The following is a 26136-nucleotide window of genomic DNA, read 5'->3' as shown; positions in this document are numbered from 1 at the left end:
AGAATGCCCACCATGTGGCTTCACCCCAGGGACAGGGGTGGGTGGGAGTGAGAATGCCCACCATGTGGCTTCACCTGGAGGCAAGAGGCCTGTTCCAGGGACTTGGTTAGCTTTTTTTTTTTTCTTTTGACTTTATGGTTTCAACATTTCAGAAAGAAGAGCCGCCTGCAGAAGAACAGCCTAAAAAAGTATGAGCCAGCTATATGTTACTTTAGTGTCTCCATCTAAGTCTTGTGTGTGAGAGGCCAACAGATGATTCTGTTGTTGTCCTGGACTGTACCAATCGTGAATCCTCTACTGACTCATTTTTGTCCCCATAATGTTTGATCAAGTCAACTACTGCGTCTCTGTGGGGCCACTGCATTCTGTTCTGTATGGTTGTAGCTGCTAATCAGCTTCTGCTGTTGTCGGTGTTTTTCTCTGCCATGAATCAGCACCTTCTGGAAGACTAGAGACAGAGAATGAGATTGCAGATCTCCAGGATTTAGTAGATGACAGACAAAAAATCAAATCATTTGGGTTTTAGAACTATACCTGTGGTGTTTAAGAAAACAAGCTGCAGACTGTTACCTGCCATGGGTAACTGAGTTATAGATGACAGGGCTCTTGTATGTCAGTTGTCAGCCCCCAATGGGCGTTAGACCAGTGGTTCTCAACCTTCCTAACACTGTGGCCCTTTAATACAGTTCTTCATGGTGTGGTGACCCCCCAACCATAACATTATTTTGTGGGTACTTCATAACCGTAATTTCACTACTGTTACAAATCGTAATGTAAATATCAATATTCGACCTGTCATGGGTCCTGACTCCCAGGTTGAGAACCACTGCATAAGACTTTAAGAGTTAGTATCAATTGATTTCTAGCTCTTTCAAATGTTTTCAGTACTGATAAAACTGTAATTAGTGACAGACCTAAGGGGTCACATGTTACAGCAATGGCACCCTACCAGGGAGGGTAGCCTTTAAAGTGAGGGAACGGATTACCCACAGGTCTTGAATATTTTAGTTCCCTTGTCCTGCCCGTTTTTTCTCTCCTGTAAACCTCTGGCTGCCTTTTCTGTGAAGATATGCCTTTGCTGAAACTAGGTTGGATGCACTGACTTTTATACCTTTAATTAGCAGTGAAAATAAATAAAACTTTCCCACTTGGATCCTGTAGCCACCTGCTCAGCTTTTGTCTGTGTGCCACTCAGGCCTCCGCCTCGGGGACACCCGGGGAGCACTCTCGGTGGCTGCTGATAAGCTCTTAGATGTAGGAAGACCCTGACTTGCCCCTGTCTCTCTATTTCTGGCAGGCATTCAACTCGGAGACTGACAGTTTCAAGCTGGCCTATGGAGGACACCAGTACCATGCCAGCTGTGCCAACTTCTGGATCAACTGTGTTGAGCCCAAGCCTCCTGGCCTCCTCTTGCCAGATCTGCTCTGAAAAGCTGCTCAATGAAGCTGATTTTTGCTTGTTTCTGTCACAGGACTTAGGGTGTCAGGGATCAATAAATAGAATGCAAGTACTGCAAATTCCCCTTCCACCGGTCTCTCTGAAGCATTCCCCAGGAGGTTAGGATCCTACCAGAAACCTTCTGTCACTGCTTCTGCCTGTCCCTCTTTGAGACTTAAGGTAAATTGCTAGACCCAGACTGCACGTGGCACTGGACACTTGCTTGCTTATCTCCTCTGGTTTTGTTGTTGTTGTTTGATGGTGACATTGGTTTGATTTTCTTTTTTAAGGATAGGGCCTTGATGCATACCCCTGGCTGACCTTGAATTTGTATCGATCCTTCCATGTCTGCCTCCCCAGTGCTGGATCACAGGCTTGTGCCACCATACCCTGTTTCTCTTGTCCTCTTTAGATAATTTCAAATGCAGACCAGAGTTTTCTACGAGGAGTAATCTACTGCTGAAGTGTATGTGAACCATTAACAAGTGAAGAAAAATAAGTCATGCTAGGACTGGAGTCCGCAAGTTTGTCTCCAGCCGGCACTTGCTTATATCTCCAACATTATGGCCCTAGGAAGCAGAACACGTTTTTCTGCATTTAGCTGTTAAATACTTGAAGTGAATAAAAAGGCTTGTGATTAAACTGATGCTCTGTCCTGGTAAAGAGAACACTGCTGTCTCCATGGGACAGCGGCAGGCAAGGAGGACACATACTCACCTCCTGTGGCACCTCACCCTCTTCCCCTTCTTGAAACTCAGCTCTGAAGAAAGCCCTCCCTGCTTTGACAGAGCCCAGAGCCTGTGTCCAAGATGCACGTCCTTCTCCTTGGAGCCTTTATTGAGAAGCTGCTGCTTTACCTCAACATCAAGCATGACACAAAGCGTGGTGTTTTCCCACCAGATAACATCTATGGACTGAAATCTCTGTGTAGCGACCTCTCTCCACATTCCCAAAGAAGACTGCATAGGAGCCAGCACTGCTGGACTTGGCAGTACTTCAGGAGAGACCTGAGAATGAACTCAGGGTGAGAGGGAGTTCTAGGCCTCATGCAGTGGTTCTCAACCTTCCTAATGCTGGTTCCCTTTAATACAGTTCCTCATGTTGTGGTGGCCCCCCAGCCATAAAATTATTTTTGTTGCTATTTCATAACTGCAGTTTTGCTAGTGTTATGAATTAGAATGTAAATCTCTGTGTTTTCCAATGGTCTCAGGTGACCCCTGTGAAAGGATCATGCAACACCCTCCACAGGGGTCATTACTACCCACAGGTTGAGAACTACTGGCCTAGTGAGAGGAACAGTAAGGGAGGATGTGTGTGTGTGTGTGTGTGTGTGTGTGTGTGTGTGTGTGTGTGTATACACGCACACCTCAGATGCAGTAGAGGAAATTGGTTATCAACAGCGCTGAATTTTCAAAGGAAAAGGCTCACACTGGTACAGGAATTTGACAGATGCATAAAACCAAAAGATACTTAAGTGGTTAAAAGGGAGACGCCAGGGAGTCTGGGTCAGCTGTTTCTCTGGTGTGTGGGTCTGGGCTTTGGGAAACTCTCTGGATCTTACACGCTTCCCTTATCTGATGTAGTTTATATTTGGAAGTCTGAGATGTTGGTTTTTGTCTGTCTCACTCCCGCTTTTACGAGGTTCATCACCTCCCCTTCCAGGACAAAACCTGAGGAGCCTCTTGCTGTTCCATCTTGTACCTTTGTATTTTCCCCAAGATTCGGATCCTTTTCAGCTGTTGATGCAGCTTCTCCTTGGCCTTGCTGTGGACCAGAAGGCAAGGTGAAGAGCTGACGAGCCCGTGTGCTTGTCTGTTCCAGATGACATCACCTCCAGCTCCTGACATTCAGAAAGCTGTCTGCACTGTGACCACATGGCCTTCCCCTCCCCAGGGCTGGTGGAGTGTGGAGGCTCCACACTCAGAGTAGGCTGCTTTTCAGTGCACTCTTGTAATGGCCCCTCTAGTGTCTCTTCATCCCCCAGAGTAACAAATAGGTCCTCTAGTCTGTACTCTAGATTATTGGTAATCGGATTGACCTTAGCATTATGGATGTTCCCAGTTTGGCCACATTTACACCACTGGAGCATTTTCTGGAAATGCTGTGTGAAGTATTTTCTGCACAGTGGTCTGCATCCATGACATCTGTCAAGTACCTGTTAGCTACATCATCTCCACTCCTCGATGTATCCCAGAATGCCTCAGCCAAAATTCCTTACCATTGGGTTAGTCACTCTTTGGGAGGTGCCAGAGGAAAATTCAGTGGGCGTAGGCAAAAAAGCCTTTACCATGAAAATTATTGACTGTTTAATGCTTAAAAGGCTTAGTGAGAATCCTCCACCAGGGGTGAGAGGGAGTGTGCAATATTAGCCGGCTGATTTTCTTTGCACGCATGTATTAAAATGACTCATGTTGCATTCAGCTTTACCTCAGCTCTTGTTAGCCAAGAGCCTGGTCCGTGTCCTTGGAAACAGTAACCAAGGTTACTCTTCTCCACGCTCTGCATTGTGTCGGGCAGCTTCACCCACAGCTTGAATGGCGACTAATAAGCACTTGGTTTTGGGTGCTATGCCTTGCCTTTTCTGTCCTATGGTTGGTGTGTGACCTGTGTGGACATACTTGAGGCAGAAGGGCCTCAAGGTGCACATGCATCTCATCTGAGCTTCCCCTGTCTGAGTCTGCTAGTTTGCATACCATCTGGGATACACATTTTAAATTGGTATTTTCTGTTGCTATATGTAGTTTAGGTGTTTTGCTTGTTTGTATTTTTGGTCTGATTCCCTGTTTTTCTATTTATGTGTTATCAAAAAGATTTCTCAAACAGAGATTGGAAATGCTTTGCACTGGAGGCTGCTCTAAGGCTTCTAAGCACCTTCGAGGTCACACACCCTTTAACAGTTAACCAATGAACTCTTGACATTTTTAGACAGTTGTCCTGAAGGAGCCATTGGAGCCTACTGTGGACATTCCAGCAGATGCCAGAATGCAGGTCAAGATGTGTGTAGCCTGTCGTTTGTCTAGATTGGGTACCACTTCTGTGCAAAAGGCACACCGAATATTGAAAAGCCCCCTCCTTTCCAAGTCCAAGAAACAGGGCTTATGCAAAACAGCTCAGTTTAAAAGACAAAAACAAAAGAACTTTACAAATACTTTAACAAAGTATCATTACAGTAAATTTTTATTTAGTTCCATTCTTTATATGGTGAACATAGTGCAAGTGGCTTCTAAACAGGTCGCCTGTGACCTCTCATGTCATAGCTGTAGCCCAGCTAACCTGATGAATGTCGCAAGCCCACCATGAGACAGCCGTCTTGGGCGTGTGATGTGGAACATGGTCCTGTATGTTAAAAGATGGTGTGTAGCTTTTCCCTTGTGTACATTCTAATAAACGACTCCAACTGCTGTGTTTATACACTGTAAAACCGGAGTCTTCTCTGAAACAATCCCTTGTCTAGCAGGGAACACTCCTCACTGCAGCTCTTTGCTGGGTTAAAAGTCCACAGATGTGGTCACTGGGACGAACACAGGACAAAGCACTTGGTAGGTGATAGACTACCAGGTGCACAGGACACCCCTGATTACAGGGATTTGGGGGAAACGGGGGGGGGGATGTTCTTATGTATGCAATGTTCCTGTAGGGGGACAGCTTTGGGTGTCATCCCCTAGGTTGGGAGGGAGCAAGGAGATGGGAGAGACTTAGGAAAGAGGATAGAAGAGCAATGGCCTAGAACTTAAGTAGGCCTGGCTGGCTAAAAGGCCCCAGGGCTCCTGTGGTCTCCGCCCCTCACCCCACTCCCAGGGCCGAGATTACAAGTGGGCGCTATGGCACCTAGCCTTATTTCTTTTTCCTCTTATTAAAAACTATTTTTCTCACATTATTCTGATTACGGTTTCCTCTCCCTGTACTCCCCCCAGTCTTCCCCATTTCCCTTTTCTCTCATTAGAAAACAAACAGGCTTCTAAGGGATAATAAAATAAAAAAAATTCAACAAAAACTAACACATCAGAGGTGGACAAGACAAACAGAAGGGAGACCAAGAGAAGGCATAAGAATCAGAGACCCACTCATTTACACACCCAGGAATCCCATAAGAACACTAAACTGGGAGCTGTAATCTACACACAGAGGACCTAGTCTGATCATGTTGATCTGGAGAGGGCCTTGTGAGTGTCCTCCGTTGCCCCTGGCTCTTACCCGCTTTGAGCCCATCATAGGCCTCTGGACTAGTTTCTGGTTCTTGTTCACCCAAGCAGTGTTGGGTATGGGTTCTGTCTTACGGAGTGGGCCTTAAATCAGCTATTGGTTATTCCCACAAGTCTTGTGCCACCATTAATTACCCTAGCATATTTTGCACCCAGGGCACCGGTTTAGTAGATGAAAGGTTTTGTGGCTGGCTTGGTGTTTCTCTTTGTAATTTACTAACTACCTTCCCATACCAGAGGTCCCTGACAGTGGGGACAGACGGGCGGGCAGAGTGAGGAGAGGCCACAGCAGGTCTACAGAGCTGGGGATGAGACTTGGGGATTGAACTTGCAGGAATGGAGGGGAAGGGGGAGGTGAAGATCTGCACTGAGCCTATATTTCCCCTGTGAGAGTACCCCGAGAGTTCCCAGGGGTTCCTGCTGGACTGGAGTGAGAGGAGCTGGGGTAAAGCAATGAATTGGGGGGCAAGGTTAGAAGGGAAGGGTCTATGGGATCCATTGGAGATGGAGCCAAGGGGAAAGGACCCTGCAGCCAGTCAATGTTCTGCTGTGATGAGACTGGGGGATTGGGTTTGGAGGAGCAGAGTCAGCCTCCTTGAGTCCCTGGCTGGAGTGCATACCTAACAATATTTTATGTGGGTTCTAGGAATAAAAGTCAGGTCCTTATGTTTGCACAGTGAGCACCTTACTGACCAAGCCTTCTCTGCAGCCCTAGTCAGGATTTTCACAGCAAGGTTTGTCTTAATCACAAGGAGTGGCAGCAAGTATTTTCTTCCTGCAGTACAATGATTACTAAGGGGCTCCAAGTCAGAAACTGACTTAAAGCTTGGCTTCATGCTAAAAAAAGCCAGACTCCATAGATCGGTTTTTTTGGTCATGTGATAACGGTTGCATGTATGCTCCTCTGATTTCCCAGAGAAACTGTTTCAAATTTTCCCGTTTAGATAAAGATAGGTGCACGTAAGGGTAGATATAGTATAAATGTAAAGGTAACCTTTTGATGGAATCCCAATGCCATACACCAGATAAAATCTGCAAGATAGAATTCAATTACATATGTCGAGGGCATGTGTCTCCTTAAAACAGATCAAAAAGCCAGAAAACCTGGCTAATAAAACGGAAAAGTACTCTGAGGGTTGCCTGGCCTCCCAGCACTCACAGGAGAGCAAACAGAGAGGAGCTTGTTAAAACTTGTGCTGCTTCCCTGACAAGCCGTACAGGCAGGTTTACTGGAAGCCATTGCTCTTTGCTGAGTTTGTGGTAGACAGAGGCTTTTTGTGTTACTAGGTGAGCAGAGGCATGGCTTCCATTTCTTTGAGGGTGTACTTGACACTTTAACCAAGACAAAAATGGAACTCAGCACCTCTGAGTGTGTGTGTGCGCCATCAGGGGTAGCCTGACCTTTTGACCCGGGACATGACTTGTCTGGGCCCACGCGCACAGCTCTCCTGAGGTCTTACTGCTCGGGAGCTGCAGGTTAGACCACCTTCTCCACACTGTTTCCACATTCAAATGATTTCTGCTCATCTGCAAGGATGTGAAATGTGACCGATCTGATTCCATTGGGGTTTCCATTTTAAATAGTGACCATAATGGTCCTAAGTTGAACAGTGACTGAAGAACTTCTTTCTTCCACGGACACACATGAGACACACATGAGCATGCGCACATGCACGCACACACCTGAAATGATTAGTAAAGGGCTTGTGATAAGCAAGTTTATTAAAAATAACGCTAATGTGATCCCAGGGCACACTGAGTTCAAGAGGGTCTTTGCAACAGGTTTTATCATAACCACTTATCAACTAAACAATGGTGAACTTAACTTATAGAATCAAATAACAGAGGAAAAGGACCAGGCTAACCCGGCAGGGACTGAGCTGGCCTTGATCTTCCCTAAACTGTCCAGCCTGCAGCCCTTGGCAAAGCTGGTCTCTAGAGGGTTAATCAGGCTCCTCCTGCACCTTCTAAGGCTCCTAAAATGCGGGAGCCAGAAAGAAAGCAGGAACAGTGTCCTACACTGTTCCAGTTGTTACAAATGATTAAAGGCCAGTTAAAGATTTTCATGTTCACTATTTCAAAATGCTAGTTTTTTAAAAAAACGTCACTAGTAACGTACATATTTCCCCTCCGCATCTCTTAAACCCGAACACCCAGTGTAGAAACATTCTCGGGAGAACCAGAGAGAGGAAGAGGGGAACAGATGGTGAGTGGCAGATGCTGGTACTGCTGAGGGGCTGTGGATGCCAGCTGTGGCAACGCTAAATCCCCCAATAAGGCATCAAGTGTCGGGACTCCTTCTCATAAACGTCTGGAATGATGCCATAGGGTGTGTGTACCATCTTAACCGAAGACTTCCCAAAGAGCTGGCTCTCGTAGTCTATCAGCTGCCTCCAGAAGCCCAGGTTGGGCCTGATGACAGGCCTCCGGGCTTTCACCCAGTTGTATGCCTCCAACAGGCACAAGTTGTGGAATTTCATCAGGTACGCGATACAGAGGGTGGCCGAGCGGCTCACGCCTGCAGCACAGTGCACCAAGGTAGCCCCGTGCTTCTTGCTCACGCTGTGGATCTTGTCGGCCACAGTGTCAAAGTACAGTCTAATGGGGGCATGAGGGATGTCAGCCAGAGGCACTTTAACATATTCAAACTGGGGCCAGTTGAAGTTGGGGATCTCGATGGTTGCGTTGACGACGCAGGTGATGCCACGGGCCTGGAGGAGGTGGCGGTTGGAGGCCACACTGGCTCTGCCCAAGAAGAGAGAGGAGGTGATCTGAGCAATGCCTCCTATGTCTCCCTCGGAAATCATCCGAGGAGCCATGAGAGTCCGTGGGAGTGTGCTGTGACCTCTGGAGCTCATGAAGATGCCTGTGGTCACACTATCATCATCAGGGGGCAAGACCCGAGAGCAGTGGAGTCCGTCCTCCACCAGGGAACCCAAGACTGCAGCCTCCTTCCTGCAAGATACAGGTAACTGTCAGAACTTTACTCGGCCACCACCTCCAGGGCTTTGGGGGAAGGGAAGGGAAAGAATTAGGAAGTAAGGCAGAGGGCATGCTTTACAGGAAATAAATAAATCATTTTCTACAGGCCATTAGGAGATGTAGCCTGCAATGCCAAAATGTAAAATCAATATGAAACTATGCTTTTTTTTTTTTTTTTAAATCCCTTCAGTGAAAATAGTCACCCTATTTTTAGAAAAAGTTAAAAGACAGAAAACATGCCTGACTGGTTCCTGAAGAGCCATCTGGCGGAGTCCTCCTGAAGGGAGAGGCATTCCTCAATTCTTCGGGGTTGGGAATCAAACCCAGATTCACACTGGCTACACAAGTCTACTGGCACTAAGTTACAGTCTGTGCCCAGAAAGCCAAAGTGTTGTACTCCACAGAGCACAGAGCCATGGTACTGCGCGCTTCTCACTCCTGTGTTTCGCTAATCCTGAGTGATGTCACAGTCAAGGTAGTTAGTAAACTACCTTTACAGAATAACAAAACTGGATACCAGCAAAAGGAAGCCGCATTGTGTGTGCTCCTCGCTGTTTAAAAATACATTTCTATAGGTATTTATTGTATGGCGTATGTCTGTGTGCTTGTGTACGAGGGCATGGGGGAGGGGTGAGGACATCTCATGGGAGTTCTCTCCTTCCACCAGAAGGGTTTCAGGGACTGAACTCAGGTCATCAGGCTTGGCAACAAGGACTTTTATCTGCTAAGCCATCTGACCAGCCCAAGATACTAACTTCTTTTAATTCTTACGATGTGTGAATTTTTTAAAAATTTGGGTAAAGTACTATGGCCTTTCCATGGAAATAATCCCAGGCAATTTCAATTTGGAGGCACAGTGTGTGTGTGTGTGTGTGTGTGTGTGTGTGTGTGTGTGTGTGTGACAGAGAGAGAGAGAGAGAGAGAGAGAAGAAATATACAGAGAGAGAGAGAGAGACAGAGAGAGAGAGAAGAGAAGAGAGAGAGAAATATACAGTGTTAGTGAACCAGGGCTAGTAAGTACCATAGGAGTTAAATCCTCAGCTTTGAAGGCCATGCATGGTCTTTTTTTTTTTTTTTTTTTTTTTTTTTTGGTTTTTCGAGACAGGGTTTCTCTGTGTAGCCCTGGCTGTCCTGGAACTCACTCTGTAGACCAGGCTGGCCTCGAACTCAGAAATCCGCCTGCCTCTGCCTCCCAAGTGCTGGGATTAAAGGCGTGTGCCACCACTGCCCAGCTTCAATTTTTATTACTATCAAATCAGCTAAATAAGAATTTATCTGAGCTGACCCTGGGTACAATAAGTGACAATCTTACCCTCCTCTGCCAAGTCCCAAGCTCCCAAGTGAATTCTACTGGGTTCAGGGATGTGCTGGAATTCACATTAATTTAGTTCAGTATTTGAAATCTATGTTCTTATTAGTAAAGTGTTTACTATAAAATATTGGTATATATTTGTAACCACAGAAGAGGAAATTATGAGCTGGGTATGGTAGCAAGTCATAGGCAGAGGATTTGAGTCCCAGGCCAGCCTGGGCTACTAGGTGAGACCATGTCTTAAGAAAGAAAAGGTAATTATTCTAATTATTAGTTTCCTGAGATTTTAGACATACCAATCAACCTCTTACTGTCAAACCATCTTTGTTTCATAGTTTGTGCATCCTGATGCTTATGTAACACCTGTCTGATGTCACAGGAAACCAGTGTGCTCATCCCAGCTTACATAGTGGCAATACAATGGCTACTCACGTGCTAAGGATTTCCAGTGAGCTGGAGCCCTTGGTCCAGATCCAGAAAGTCTTGGGAGCAGTGCTGGTTACAGTGAATACAAATCAGATCTGTAGGAAGACAAAGAGGCAAGGATGTAGCCAGTCAGGAAGCCCCATGCCATTCCTCCTGGATTCTTGTGCTAAATCAAATGTGGGATGAATTTTGGAAGCAGGGGTCTACTAAACATTTTTGGTGTGACTTAAAGAATATGCCAGTAGAAAATACCAACTGGGTCTCGGATATATAAGCCCACAGTCTGCAAGCACTACGTACACTTCTGGCAATGACAAAACCAAAGGTAATTCAAGGACCACACGACATGATACCATTGGAGGCATTGCAGACCTGTAAGATGTAAGGTTGACACAGCCTCTTCTTGGCACCTGCTGTCACCCCAGGAGCACAAGGAAGTGGGTCTGAAGTCACCACAGGAAGAAAAGCAAGAGACGGGGGATGTGATAAACTGTGACCTGGGATAGGAGTTCAAGGTGGCATGGTATTGGGTTAGGAGCATTGTCTTCAGACATGGGACCAGGACAGCTCCACAGCTGACAGGGCCACCACCAGCAATGCTTGCAGCTTGAGCAGGCGAGCAAACTCAACATTCATTCCCTTCCCTGTTTAGCCTCTGTCCGTTATGTAACCTGACAGGCACCATGACAATCTCCTGAAGGGCTTCCCTTCCACAAAGATCCCCTGCCTCACCCGGGTAAGCATCACATGTTTGCTTACAGCTTTGCTTGTATGTATGTATAAACTAACATAACTACCCAGTGTTTGATAGTTTTGACACAAACACTCCAGACACAGGACCTCAAAATAAGATACCCAGGTCTCCTAGTCAGCACTCTCATGTTCCTTTATAACACATTCCTCTTTGCCCTCTACCCTCATTTTACTTTTTGAGGTTTGTGTTTGAGACAGAATCTTACTATGCAGCCTTGGCTATTAGCTAGCCTTGAACCACCTATGTAGCCTAAGCTAGGCTCAAACTCTTAATCCTCCTGCCTCATTCTCCAGAGTGCTGGAATTACGTGCATGTGTCCCCACACTTAGCTTTGAAATCATCTAAAGAGTCCTGCAACATCTCGGGGTGGTAACCTGAGATTAATGATGCTGGGCCTGACTCCTTGTTGCTGAATAGCGCTCCATAGTGCAAATACAACATGTGATGTCTCTGCTCACATACTGGTGGATACTGGATTGTTCCTATTGTGAGTAAAGCCATTACAGAGGTTCAGGGGCAGACCTTTGTGTAAACAAATGCCCTCCCTTGGTTAAACACCTAAGAGATGTAAAGATGGTTACAGGACATGTAGGTTTAAGCCTTTCAGACAGTTTAGAAAGCTGGGCACGATGAGGCAAACCCATAACACAGGCACTGGGAGGAAGGATAGGGCAGAAGGATCATAAATTCAAGTACAGCCTGAGCTACACAGTGAGTCCTTGTCCCCACAGCAAACAAAAAGAATAAAATAAAATAGTTTCCAGATTAGGGCTAGGGTTTACTTCTATGGAGTGTTTGCCTGGCATATGTGATTTCCCTGATCCACCTGGGGCTAAAAAGATGGCTTAGCAGGCCAAGGTGCTCTCCGCTGAGCCTGAGGACCCCAGCTCCATCCCCAAAGCCCACATCAGGGAGGACAGAGCTGACACCTACAAGTTGTCCTGATCTCTGAATGAGCTGTGGTGTGCCCCACCCAACAAAGAAATGCAAACCACCACCACCCTAGAGACTAGACAGTCCAACAGTTAAGAACTTCCAGGGGGTTGGGGTGCAGTTCCAGCACCCATAAGACAGTTCACAAACCTCTGGAACTCCAGTTCTAGGATATGATGCCCTCTTCGGGCTACTGTGGACAGTCATGCACACAGTACATGCATGCATATATACATTCATTCACCCAGGTAGGCAAACAACCATGCACATAAGTGGCTCATGCCTGTAATCCCAGCTCTTGGGAGGTGGGGGTTCAAGATCATCCTCAGCTATATAGCCAGTAGAGGGCCAGCCTGGGTTACTTGAGATCTTATACTATACCCAAATCCATGTTTAGTTCTGTCACAATGCAGGGACTTTCCTATCCGAGTCCCCTGTGAGATATGTTAGGTATGTTGGGACTCCGACCACTGGGCCTTACTTTCTTTTCTGTGGTTCTGGAGCAGGATTGAATTTTCTAGGTTCTGCTGATGTTGGTCAAGGACAGTCAGAACCACTGAAGCAGTAGATGCCAGTGTGATACCACCTAGGAACATCCCCACACATACTGCACTCTGTACCAAGCCTGAGGTGCTCCCTCCAGATCAGAGTGGGCCCATGACCGGTCCACAGCAGACTACAGATACAAGCAGTCTAAGAAGACAGGTGAAGATTTAAGGAGGTGTAGGTGTGTGTGTTGGACATAAAAGGTAAGCTTGTCATCTTCCCATGGCAGAAGCCTCTTAATTTTAAAGAACAAAAATCACAAAAGTAATAAACTCAAAACTCAAAGCCGAGGACTCTCTACTCAAATCCCCACATGGCTATCTTGTTGCCTAGGTAGGAGGGACTCAGCCTGTGCTCTCCCAAATAATCCTGCATCCAGGAGTCCACTGGCCCTCCGAAACTGGATGCCCAGGCTGGAGGTCTTTTCGGCAGGGTGGTCTTTCAGGGGCCCAGGCTGTGCAAAGGCAGGCTGGAGGCCCAGGTTTGCCTGTCACTGCTCATGCGCTTGGTGGACAGAGAAGACAGATTGTGCATCCTCCAGGCAGAATCCAAGCAAGGCAGACACGATGCTCTGTTCCTGCTGCCACCGCTTGGTCCTGTGCCAGCAAACCTGCTCCAAATGCCAAAGCTGGCTACAAGGTTTAGAAAAACACCTTCTGCCAGCAAGTACTCAGAGGGCAGGTACTTCACAAGCTCTCTCGCCCCTTGCGGACTGGAAAACACAAGTCTGGGCAGGGTGAGGTGATTGCAACTTAAAGAAGAAATAAAGCCAGGAAAGCTCAAAAACAATGTGGCCTGTAGCTCTGCCCCATGCACTGTGGGACTGTGTGAGGAGCTGCTGTGTCCTCATTGCCTTCATCATGGTGTCCTGGCAGCAGCAGCCGGGACAGACCCCTTTAAACAATGACAGACAAGTCTGAGCCCAGATGGACTTCTGCTTGTCACTTAGTGAGAACAGCACAGAACCTTCCTCTTACTGCAGAGGGGCACCATCAAAGAGCTGTCTCTGGGTTGGGCATAAGTAGCCTAGTGTGACCCAGTTCTAATGGCAGGGCCTGACTATAAAGAATATAAAAGCCCACAGGTATTATATCATAAGCACAGAAAGAGTGCTGGGAGACAAGAAGTCTGCTAAGAGTCTAGCCTGTGTGTGTACATGGATCAAAGATTGCCCCAGGGCTGAGTGAGCAGGCCCTCCACTGCTGCACACTGGCCTATAGAACCACCCACCACACACCAATGTGTCCACATCAGCCTTCCCAAGCGGCTGTGCAGCTGCATTTTTTCTTTTTGGAGGGAAACATGGCTCCTGACCAAGAGAATAACAAGGGGACACCAAAGGCACAAAAGCAGACGGAACACAGAAGGTTGGGAGGGGTGTTCTGGGGGCTTACACCTTTAACTGCAGCACTTGGAGGCAGAGGCAGATGTCTGTTAAGTTCAAGGCCAGCTTGATCTCCATAAGACACTGCAAAAAATCCTAGTGTGGGTGTAAGATGTCAGAGAGATGCCAGGCACAGTGCACACCTAGACTGCAACCGTCGGGTCAGCCATGGAAGGATGGCACAGCAAGTTCAGGAACAGGGTGACCTACTGAGGTGCTGGCCTCTGAACCGTAAGTGTCAAGCACTAGTAAGAAAGTTAGTGTCAGAGTCTCACAGGGGCCATAATCTTAGTCTTGTACCAACTAGTAAGAGCTGCCTTTTGCAGAGCTCTGGGCATGCAGGATTTGTCTTGTGGTTGCACACTGGTAATCCACACCGGATCAGTGCCAGTGTGGCGGAGAACGTCTGGAAGTCTTGGCCTGTTCAGAGCATTCACCAAAGCTGTCTTTCCTCAGTAACACTGGCAGCCACTAGACTCAGCAGTTAAAGGTGTAAAGTCCCATCCGCTGTTTCTTTTCTCAGGTTGAAAATGCACAAAGTGGCCAAGTGGCCACAGAGGTGCAGGAGGGCTAGAGAGAACAGCTAAGTAGTTGAGGAATATTTTCATGGTTCATGAATATGAACCATGGGGGTTGGGGGGTCGGGGACATTGAAAAGGAATTGTAGGATCTGGGTGCTCATGAAGAGGGGAATGGAAAGGCATTGAACAGGCTCTATCTGGGAAGTCTTGAGGGAACAGGAATACGTGATACACAGTACATACACACACAACACTGTTGAAGCTATGTCTCTTGAGCTGATGTTCTCCACACGAACCATAGACTACAAAACCAGTACCAATCACAAGATCTTTTAAGCTGTTGGTCAAGTGTCCAAATAACTCAAAAAAAAAAAAAAAAAATTCTGACTCTTGCTGTTGCCTTTGCTGCCTCTCAGAGGTTGATGCTAAGCTCCTGTTGCTGAAGGCAACACACTTAGAACATGGGACTCAGATATTGAGCTGGATCTAACCTGGAAGCCTCCTTCATAGCCCAGCTATGACAATAAACCACAGCAACGACCAGCAGCACTATAAGACAAAGGTGGAGTGGAGTGGCGCTCACATGTTGGTGCAACCAACAGCTGTCTAATCGGACTTAAAGCCCACAGGAGGGAAGTCATCCTGGTACTAGAAACGTAGCCAGCTTCTCATGGCTCGTGAGGTCATGGGCCTTAGAAAATAATCTGCTACTGCCATTCTGATAGAGCAGCGTTACTACAGTCTAAATCTACCCTTGTACCCATAGATAAATGTGGCTACCTCCCCTCATCGACAGCAAATGAAGACTAACACAGAAAACCACAACTGGGCACAGTGCAGACAGAGATCAGTGGGTTGTGGGGAGGCCCCAGTGGTTACATCCACATCACAGCTCCTGCATCTATGGGCTCAGGGAAGATCACAGAAGACAGGGCAGAAAAATTCTAAGAGCCAGAGGACCAGGAAGTCAGCTGTGTCACCACCTCTCTTGGAAATGACTGCACAAACACTACCTGAACAATGACAGTATCAATCGGCATGCTAACTAACGAGGAAGGGGGAGTTTTTCACAGAGCCTCACCCCTAGACAAAAACTTGAGGAAGGAAGGAATCTCTTCCAGGGATGAATCGACTGGCAGTCCAGTACAAAGCAATTATTAGCCCTGAAGCACCAAACAAAAGTGGACTCAGCATGTCCATATCGGTGTAACAATAATAAAAGAAAGAGTAGGGATGGAACATAGGAGGGACTGGAGAAAAAGAAGGGAAAGGCAAAATGTAATTAATTAAAATGTAATTAATTTAAATTGTAAATAAACAAAATAATGAAATATCCCTAGCTTTATGGTCAAAGTACATGTCAGAGCAAGGATATATATATATATATATATATATATTAATATATATCATATGCGGTTTGTCTATGTGGTTGTGTGCAAGTGTTCACAGAGGCCAGAAGATGGCATGAGATGCCCCTGCTACAGGTGGCTGTGAACTACTTGATGTGAAGGCTGGGAATTACAGGTATGACCTCTGCATTAAAACAAAAGGCTCTGAGCCACCTCTCCAGCCCCTAAACTTACTTTTTTATGCTCAGAAAGTTATACAATCACATTTCATCCATCTCCTTGCTAAGCATCTATCTAGTTCTTTAAGAAATGAGACTGGAGCATTTTAGCCTACATTGTGATAAATATTACTTTTCTCATTTATTTTCACTATTAAATCACAAATGTGCACCACTGGAAAGTTGACAGCCACTTTGTTTTTGAAACAATACCAAGTAGCCCAGGTTAGCCCTTAACTCTCTTTGTAGCTGAGGTTGACCTGGAACTCCTGACTTCTCTTATATCCAGCTCCCAAGTGCTTAGATTACAAGTATAGGCCACCACATTCAACATAAATCCAGTGAATGCTACTAGCTAAACACAACTGAAGAACACATATCTTCTCACAGGAAGAGATAGCCATTTGATGGGCTCGGGGAGCTAAAAAGCCAAAATAGGGGCTGGAGAGATGGCTCAGAGGCTAAGAACACTGGCAGCTTTTCCGAAGGACCCAGGTTCAATTCCCAGCACCTACATGGAAGCTCACAACTGTCTAAGCCCAGTTCCAGGGGATCCAACATCCTTACACAGACATATAGGCAAAACTAGTACACATAAAATAAAAATTTAAAAAGTCAATAGTGATACACAAAGCTGAAGATGTTTGGCTCTAGGCCAGGTGTATCTCATTCCTGTAATCCCAGGACTCAGGAGAGACTGTGCCAGGAAGACTGCTCTGAGTTCTAGGACAACATGGGCTAAAGCAAAAACTGGTTCTATATGATCAATCCATTGAACTTCCTCCCTGGGATACAATGAGCAAAAAGAAAAGACTGCAAGGAACTATGTAAAATGAATGGTGCGTCCATTCAGATACCACAAGGTAACCTGGGTGTTAGTCAGGGTCACAGATTTATGGAATGTATATATTAAGGGAACTTATTGTAAAGACTTACAGGCTGCAGTCCAACTAACCCAACAATGGGCAGCTGAGAATGGGAAGTCCAAGAGTCTAGGAGCTGCTCAGTCCCATGAGTCTAGTTGTTTCAGCTGGTCTTCTGTAGAAGTAGGTTCCAACAGATGTGCTGGCAAGTAAGTGCAAGCACGTGAAGAGGGAGGCTTACTTTTTAGGAAAGCCTAGTAGGCCTCCAGCAGGTGTGGCCCAGATTAAAGCTGTGTACCACCATGTCTGGATCTAAAACTTACTTGTCCTAGGCTGACCTTTAACTCAAGAGATCTGCTTGCCTCTGTGTCCTGGAATTAAAGGCAAGTATTATCTTGCCTAGATCTAAGCTTATCATAGCCACTATGCCTCAAGATATCTAGGTCGACCGGGGGGTGGTGGCGCACGCCTTTAATCCCAGCACTTGGGAGGCAGAGGCAGGTGAATTTCTGAGTTCAAGGCCAGCCTGGTCTACATAGTGAGCTCCAGGACAGCCAGGGCTACACAGAGAAACCCTGTCTTGAAAAACAAAACAAAACAAAACAAAAAAAAAAAGATCTCTAGGTCGGATCCAGGTAGGAAACCTACCTTCCAGACTCAAGATCTGGATCACAGGTAAGCCTTCCATTTCTAGGTTCATTCCAGATATAGTCAAGTTGACAACCAGAAATAATCATTACACTAGGTAGTTATGGGATAACCTGAATTTTGTTTTCTTTTGGGAGTCCTGGGAATCAAATAGCACACAGGCAAGCACTCTCCCATTGAGCTAATTTCTCAGCCCTTTGTTTATCTGAGATGTAGTCTAAGTCATTCAGTCTGGCCTTGAGCTCACTTTGCAGTCAAGACAATTCTTGAAATGGCAATTCTGCCTCAGTTTTCCAAGCTGCCAGGATTACAGACCTAAAGCACCAGGCCCAGCTAGAATCTTAATCTTTCTTAACGTTGAGACAAGATCTATTATAGCCTACGTTGGCTTTGAACCCGTGATCTTCTTGCCTCCCCCTCCCAAGGACTGGAATTACAGATAAGCATCACTGTGCCTGACCTAGAACCTAAGTGTGACTCTCTTCTAGCTGCGTTTACTGAATCATTTAACATTCAGCAATATTTCCCAGGGTGGGGCTGATGTCACTGGAAATCCAGGTTTAGGAAGACCTCAATCAAAAAACAAAACAACAAAAAGGATTTAACAGAAATGAAGCTTCCAAGGTGAGATTCTAACCAGCTCTTCTGGGATTGGCTTAGGAGTCAGGTGCTGTGCCTAAACTAGTCCAACAGTGTATCAGGCTATATGTAGGCAGTCCTAGCGTGAGCCTAGCCCCGGGCCCAGTCACCTGGCCTTTATTGCCCACAGAGGATCTAGCCATTATGAAGCAAACACAAGTTAACCCCAGTCCACCAGGTCTATCTGGGTTCTTGGCCTACAGGAATCTATGAACAGATCCTTAAAGGTACATGCTTTCTCTAGGAAGCACAGAGTGGCAACCATATGTATAATCATAGCATTTGGGAGATGAGGCAGGAACAGTTGAAGGCTTCGACTATACAGTGAGTTTGAGGACAGCCTGGGCTACATTAGACCTTGTTCCAAAATTAAAAAAAAAAAAAAAAAAAAAAAAAAAAGGCTGTCAGAATTTGATCATCATGAAGAAATGAAGCATGATACACATCTGAAAACAACCGAATAATAGAAAGAGACAAACATTAAGAGACTCAAATGGTGAAGGCAAACAACTGGTACTGTAGCAATGCAAAGAAGGACAGGATTAAAGCACAGTAAAGTCAGCCAGCGACGTGGAGAACTCAGTTGTTCCTTAAGGAGAAATAGTAGTACATTTTCTACTGCTATAAAAAAAAACAGGAGGCTGGCTGCTATGGACAGAAAAAAAACTGGATATATATCTCAGGGTAAAACCCAGAAGAAGCCTAGGGCTTTATCTCAATCTCCCTCTTCTATGGGGTTTATGTAGCTCGATGTTTTTGAGGCTGAAAGTCCATGGATGGTCAGCTTCATCTTGACAGCCTCTAGCTGCATCATGGCAAAGGTGGGAGACATGGAAGGATACAACAAAGCCAGAGACCAGGAAGGGGCCAGGCTGACTGTCCAGTCACCCCTCTTTAGAGCCCACTCTAAAATAGCACCAATCCCTAATCTGACTGTGATGCCCCAATAACCTAATTACCTTCTGGCAGGCTCCACATCTTTCAAGTTCCACCCTCCCAACCCGGCCACGCTGAAAACCAAGCCTCAGGAGAGCACATCCAAATCATGGCAGATGGAGTCTCACTGGCCAGACTAATATGCTTCTTTCTCTAATCCACTTAAGGTAGTTGGTCATTATTGCCTTACTTTTAAAATTACATTTAATGTGTGTATTATACATGTGTCTGGGCATTCACTTGCCATAGCACACATATGGAGGTCAGAGGTCAGTTCTCTTTCTACCACTTGGGAGCCTGGGACCAAACACAGGTCCTTCAGCCTTGGCAGCACACACCGTTGTCTGCTCGCCCATCTTGCCATCCCCCATTACTGCCTTTCAAGAGCCTCACTTCCAGATTCCTGATGCAGAACGCATGCCTTTTGTTACTGCCTCTTCCTACTCCCTCACGGCCCTATCCACAAGCTTGACAGAAATGCAGACTTAGGTGCTATCCCAACAACTACAGCTGGAATCCTGCAAGTCACAAGATGGCAACAGTATCCAGAAATGCTTTCCCCACTGATGCCACTGGAGCCTACAGAGAGCTAGGAGGCTCACTATCACTCTTCCAGGGTTCCCAGACAAGCGATCAGAGGGCAATGGAGGTGCACAGGCTTTCCCAGCCTCTACAGAGAGCATGAGTAACCTTTTCCGGGACCAGGACTTTCTGCCACCAGCTGGGCAAGGCAGATTTGCCACTCTAAAGACTCCTGAAAGGTCCAGTGAAAAAGCACATAAGGCCGAAAGGCTGACTGTCTGTCCCCTGAGAAGCAGGACCAGAAAAATGAAGGTGTGGTCCCAAGACCTTGGTCCTCAAAAGAAACAATTTAAAAAAATGCCATAGGCCATCCATCTGGGACCTAACTGGGCATGGATTTCAAAAGGTCCCTTTTCTCCTCCAGAGACTACAGGAGGGTAGGAGGAGTTAACACTGATAAACTGGACAGGAAGTACTCTCTTGTCAGACTCACCACTGACACATCCATAAGAGCTGAGCCAGCCTCACTGACAAAGTCATTGACAAGTGACTGGCAGCAACTGCCAAGTCAAGGGGTTATCAACACACACCAATGGGATCTCTCTTCGGACAATACTTTTTAATCCTATTCTTAAAGCTATCTTCTTGAAAGCCAAGATCTGCAACAAACGGAACAAAAAAAATTTTACAAGCAAAAATGTATTTGTGGGGGCTGGAGAGACAGTTCAGCTGTTAGGGGCACTGAATGCTCTTCCAAGAGAACTGGATTCAAATCCTTTCACCACATGGTAGCTTGCAACTGTTTGTAACTCCAAGATCACATAGACATGTGTGCAGGCAAAACATGAATGCAGAAGGTAAATAAATTTTTTAAAAAGTATATGTGGTGTATGTAAATAAAACCTGAAAGCAAAGCACTATAGCGTTTCCTAAGCTGCCTTCCAGAATAGAAAGGATCCATGGCTTCTACGCTCTGAACTCACTCTTTCATCACCCTCTGGCTGTGGGGTCTCCCGGGAGGCCTCAGAACCAAGAGAATATGTAACAGGCACTCAATACAGACTGGAATTTAGTCAGTGTCTTGAGATGACTTCATCTCCTCTCCTTCCTCACTTCCACACTCATCCTATACCTTTAAATCCAGCCAGCAAACCCAAAGCCTAACAAAGGGTGTGCTGGGAACTGGGGACGTTTCTGTATGGAATATCCTGTAAATTGCCTCTTCTTACATGAAGGGTGAGAGAAAAGCTTACATTGACAACTCTCTGTCACTTATTCCTGTAGCACAGGCACTATGTGCAGCTGTGTTCTGTGCCGCACAGGGACTTGCACACACAAGTGTGTCCGTCCTTTCCTTAGAGTTCTTTACCAAGGTTGGGTCTGGGTTCACACCCACCTCCCATTCTTGAGTTCCACCTTTAGGGCTGGTCACAAAGCCTGCATTCAGCGGGATTAGGAGTCACTCAAGGCCTTCAAAGATTTCTATTTTTTGAGCCTCATTTTGCATAGGTAAATTTTCTGTAACTATAAACTGTCAAATAAAATCAATAAAGAGTCTGTTGAGTATTTTTCAACTAAGTTCAGTGGGAAAACTGTTTCTGGTGTATGTCAATCCAAACCATAGAATTTTTGTTTGTCTTGTTTTGTCTTGTTTTGTAAAGACAGGTTGTGTAACCCTCAGGCTGTCCTGGACTTTGCTCTGTAGACCAGTTGGGCCTCAAACTCTGCCTGCCTCTGCCTCCAGGTAGATGGTGAGATTAAAAGCATGCACCAGCCACCACAGCCTGGCTAGTTTTGGCTTCCTTCCCCTCCCCTCCCCCCAGACTATTTTTGGCTGTCCTGGAACTCACTCTAAAGACCAGGTTGGCCTGTGCCTCCCAATTGTTACGAGACCCACCTGGCTCAAACCACAAACCTTAACATGAGTAAACAAACACATTAGTGAGGATGAAGAGATGGATCCGTAGTTAAAGAACACTAACTGCTCTTCAGAGAGGACCATGGTTCAATTCCCAGCACCCACCTGATGGCTCACAACTGTCTGTAACTTCTGCTCGAGAGGATCCAATGCCTTCTGCCCTTTGAAGGCATGTGGTGTACGAACATACATGCAGATAGAATAACCACTCACACAAACACATCAGGGCATTATACAACAGGAACCACAATAACCCCCAACCCCATGACACATCCAAGCCTGCTGTGGTTAAACAGCAAACACAGTAACCTAAGACTTCAAGGTGAACACCATAGGAGGAATGTAAACTGAGACGCCCTCTTTAGAGAAAGAGCATCACTCCAGACCCAGGACTATTCATAATTGCCCAAGGCTACAGACATGTTCATCAACATTTGACATTGACAGGTAATGTTTAACCCAAATGAACCAACTACAATCTCAGATAACAAAATCAACAACATTTTTTAAAAAATCATAGCACAGGGTCTGGAGAGACGGCTCAGTGGCTAAGAGCACTGGCTGCTATTTCAGAAGACCTGGGTTCAAATCTCAGCCTCCACATGGCAGCTTACAACAATATTTAACTCTAGTCTTCAGGATCTTACACCTTTTTATGGCCTCCCTTAGCTCTAGGCACAGATATAGTACACAGACAAACATGCACAGAAAGCATGACAAACATGCACATAAATATATGAATTAAAATTCAACACTATAGTGCATAATCTTACCCAATTATTTATATGTTCAGTATATATATATATATATATATACATATATATGTATACATATACATATATATATGTGTGTGTATGTATGTATATACACATACATACACACACACACACACACATATATATATATGATCTCTAGTGGAAAAAAAAAATCTAAGCCTGGTATAGTGGCAAATGCCTATAATCCCAGCAGCTGGGCGGCAGAGGCAGGTAGAGCTCAGTGAATTTGAGGCCAGCCTGGTCTACAGAGCAAGTTCTAGGGATACATAGAGACCTGGTCTCAAAGAAACAAAAACAAACAAGACCTAAAAGAAAGTTGCATAAAGGTGAGAGGTGCATGAACAGCTGTGCTTAGGAGGTAAAAACTACAGACAAAGGAGATTATTTCCCTTAAAGTCAGCGCAGTAATCCAGGCTGTGTGGGGGGAGGGGGGTGGAGGAGAAACATAGTTGGAGTCCGAGTCTTGGCTGTGGTTACCCTTACATCTTTCTCTAAAGTAACTCAAGTTACCTATCCATTTTATTCCTTTATCTTGAAAAACCACATTTAAAAGCTTAAGTAAATATATTATCAACTACAAAAAAACAAAAAACAAAAAACAAAAAAACAAAAACCACTCTCTGCACCCAGGAAGAGTGCATTGCTCTCCCAATGTCACTATTACTCAGCTGAGTCTAAGGCCGTGACCCTCATTTGCCTTCTACCTCAGCACTCAGCCTTTAGAACAGCAAAACTACTTAATAAATGTTTGCTATTCAGTCATGCACTGCTGACATGAACTGTCAGATGAACCCTTTTTCTGTCATCACCAATTTGAGCCGTGACACCCTCCTCCATTAACGCTTTCTTTTCTGTCGTGTCACCCCAGTGAAGCGTGTCACCCCAGTGAAGCTATCATAAATAATGAAGCTACCACCTTAAATGCCAGCTCTGTAAGTTTATACCCAGGCCATCGGTTGCTTTAGCAACTCTCCTTGCCTTCCACTCCCTCTTGTGTCTTCTCTGAGCAAAGACAATCCACTGCTGTCGGTCATGCATGTTTGTGTATTAATAGGAAAGTTTCCATTTTGCACCTGGGAGTAAAACCAAGCATCACAATGATTCAATTACTTTCAAGTTGTTTTCGAGATCCTTTTGCCTGTTGCTCAGAGAAAGACTATGGTGCTGTCAGAGTTTAACATAATTTTACAATCGGCTGTACCTAAAAAAGCATGCTCCCTGTTCTAGACAAAAAACAAATTGTTATAAACCGGACCAATCTACTTTCAAATAATTTTGTTAGCAAATCACTTATGCAAATACACATCTATTAAAATGCTGGGAAGAGTCTACGAGATACAAACCAACAGAAGGACACACAGCCATTCTTTAGAAGATTAAAAGAAGACAATGACCTGGTCTGTAAAGTTCTAATTTTTCAACGGAATGAGCCAAGCCTTTGTGATGCTGGAAAAATATTTTTAATTTATCTTGTTAAAAAAAAAAAGAAAGAAAGAAATTCCTAATGCAAAGGCATCCATCTAATCAAAAGCTCTCTCTTACCCCTAACTTTAATCCCAAAGTCTTGAAGGATTTCCCAGACTTAGAACCTCCAGCAGTAAATCTGTATGCGGATCTATTAAGGGATCTCACAGAATACATACCTGCAGTCAGCCAGTATCAAAGGTTTCCGAGGAGAACTAAGCCCAGCGGCGCTGCGCTCGCTCGAAAAGGATGCTGAGAAGACTCGAATGAAGCCAACTGTCTCCCGTTTTATGGGGGAAAGCCAAAAATACCAAGCAGCTATTCTCCTCCCCCAAGCGTCAGAAGGTGAGTCAGAGCTGGAGGCAGGAGTGGGGCCCATGTGTCAAGCCGCCTGTGCAGGGCTCCTTCCTCCCTCCTCCAGGGAATTCTCGGCCCTGGTCTGACCTCCTGTGAATTCTTAAGGTGTCTCTGGCAAGGAAGAGGTGGTGCCTCATTCTGGGGGTGCCTCATTCCTCTGTTTCTCAAGGAAACCAAGATTAAGTGCCCTTTATGAGTCCACATTAGGGCAAACTGCAGCCCTAAACACACACAACTTTGCAAAGAATACATACAACACCAAAAGAGTTGCAACTTGGTTTGAGGGACCCAGCTTTGTAGCCGAGGCCTGCAGCTACAGATTACTGACCCCTGGCCTCTACGACCTTTCATTGCCCTCAGGGAGGATGTTCTGGTATCCCATTAAACTTCAAAGTTGGTACTTTGGAGCAAGAATTGCAGGAAACTGCGTTAAAACTCTTGGTTCACATTTCATTAAAGTCAGTAAGAATCCGAATCGTCGCCTCCTTTTTTTACATCTACAAAACGGAAAAGCAGAGCTCCACACCTACCTCCTAGAAACTCCACCGAAAGCTAACCAGAGAGCATATGTAGGGTTCTCCTGAGTGGAAAGTACGAGGCGTCGTTTTTAGTATTATTAGACTGGGAGACTACTGGTAAAGCACCCCGCCTTCTCTTGCTTCCAAGATGCCCAGTTACCATAACATTAGCCGATGCCACTGGCAACATCCACTTCAATACAAGGTAGTTATACAATCCTAAAGCGGCTACACTACTCGGCTCCCTCACCTACCCCAAGCCCAACACAATTCAACTTCGCTCCAGAGCAAGGATACTTAGGAGAAATAAGAGTCATATGTGAGCACTCTGCACACCAATCTAACACCGAGGAGAGACGCTCAAGTTGAGTACTTGGCATTGCAGAAAGCCAAGTGTTTCCAGGGGCTGGCGGGGCCAGTCGCAGGGTGCATGCTGACGCCTGGCAGCTTGGATTCGGGGATCCCAGACTCTCCCGCCCCGAGGTCGCCGGACACCCGCACAAAGTTTGCAGAACCGAGGGTCGCGCGAGCCAGGGCCCCTCTTGCTTTCCCCCCGCACCCTGTACCGAGTGTCCCGGTTGAGGCGGCGTTTCTCGGGTCCGTGCTGCTACGCGGCTCGCGGCTTCTGCCCGGCGGCCTCGCGCACCTCCCGCTCCCGGCGCGCCACCGCCCTCTTCCGAGTGCCGGCCCGCGGCGGGGACGCGCGTGAGTTCCGGGCGCCGCGCGTGCGCGTTGCGGCGCGGGCCGTTTGTCCTGGCCCCGGTTCCTACTCACCTGGACTTATCGCAGACCCCTACTCCTCTCTGCGGGATTGTCCTCCGGCCCCAGCTTCTGAGCTGGCGTTCGAAGGATCTGTCCAAATGCAGAGGCAACTGCGGGAAGAGACAATATAAAAGGTGTGAGCGCAGCAGCCAGTGACTAATCACCGCCTCTCAGCCACCCCCGCCTCCTCCCCCGGGCGAGACACCCGGTGAAGGGTGAAGGCAAACTCACTCTTTTTTGCTTGTTTGTTGAGACAAGGAAGGTCTCACTATGTAGACCAGATTGGCCTTGAACTCACAGAGAGCCTGCCTCTCTCTTACTCTCCCTAGCACACCATCATGCCCTAACTAAGTCTTCCATCAACTGCTGGGTGGGTTTTGATTGACAGGTGAGGGCAGTTCCAGTAACTGGGGAAACTCCAAGGAGTTAAAGACCCCTAAACCATTGACATGTTGACAGTATCCTCCCACACTCCTAAGTACAACCTTGAGATTTATTTGCTCTCAACTCTGAAGTCAGTCTCTCTCTCTCTCTCTCTCTCTCTCTCTCTCTCTCTCTCCCCCCTCCCTCTCTCTCCCCCTCTCTCCCTCTCTCCCCCTCTCTCCCTCTCTCTCTCCCTCTCTCTCTCCCTCTCTCCCCCTCTCTCCCTCTCTCTCTCCCCCTCTCCT

General features: G+C 46.2%; 2 protein-coding genes across 24 annotated transcripts in view; one reads left to right on the top strand and one right to left on the bottom strand.

The window, feature by feature from the left end:
* The window catches only part of Synrg (synergin gamma), a 76457-nt gene extending 74373 nt beyond the window's left edge, over positions 1-2084 (top strand). For 13 of the 19 annotated variants that reach the window (XM_076936138.1, XM_076936132.1, XM_034505911.2 and 10 more), the window contains 2 exons: positions 153-188; positions 1298-2084. In XM_076936138.1, the coding sequence (XP_076792253.1) occupies positions 153-188; positions 1298-1429 (168 nt within the window). In that variant the 3' untranslated portion in view covers positions 1430-2084. The remainder of the gene's footprint in view (positions 1-152; positions 189-1297) is intronic. The other 6 variants (XM_076936133.1, XM_076936143.1, XM_076936136.1 and 3 more) reach the window with 1 other exon arrangement.
* A 5260-nt stretch (positions 2085-7344) lies between these two features.
* Dusp14 (dual specificity phosphatase 14) lies at positions 7345-25411 on the bottom strand. Of its 5 annotated transcripts, XM_076936144.1 has the most exons (4): positions 24011-24689; positions 17002-17130; positions 10367-10455; positions 7345-8595 (listed from the first exon to the last, which is right to left on the bottom strand). In XM_076936144.1, the coding sequence occupies exon 4, from the start codon at positions 8496-8498 to the stop codon at positions 7902-7904; it is 597 nt and encodes a 198-aa protein (XP_076792259.1). In that variant the 5' UTR covers positions 8499-8595; positions 10367-10455; positions 17002-17130; positions 24011-24689; the 3' UTR covers positions 7345-7901. The 5 variants fall into 5 exon arrangements, with proteins under 5 accessions (XP_076792259.1, XP_034361486.1, XP_034361485.1 ...); XM_034505595.2 differs by lacking the exons at positions 17002-17130; positions 24011-24689 and adding an exon at positions 25273-25411; XM_034505594.2 differs by lacking the exons at positions 17002-17130; positions 24011-24689 and adding an exon at positions 25266-25386.
* Positions 25412-26136: the final 725 nt, after the last annotated feature.

This window comes from Arvicanthis niloticus, chromosome 6 (genome assembly GCF_011762505.2).
Source record: "Arvicanthis niloticus isolate mArvNil1 chromosome 6, mArvNil1.pat.X, whole genome shotgun sequence".
Classification (NCBI taxonomy): Eukaryota; Metazoa; Chordata; class Mammalia; order Rodentia; family Muridae; genus Arvicanthis; species Arvicanthis niloticus.
Note: the sequence above shows the minus strand (reverse complement) of the source record. Positions and strands in the feature narration are given on the sequence as shown.

Bases quoted from the DNA above. Each gene is read 5' to 3' on its own strand.
- Dusp14 (XM_034505595.2), bottom strand. From the start codon at position 8,498: ATGAGCTCCAGAGGTCACAGCACACTCCCACGGACTCTCATGGCTCCT.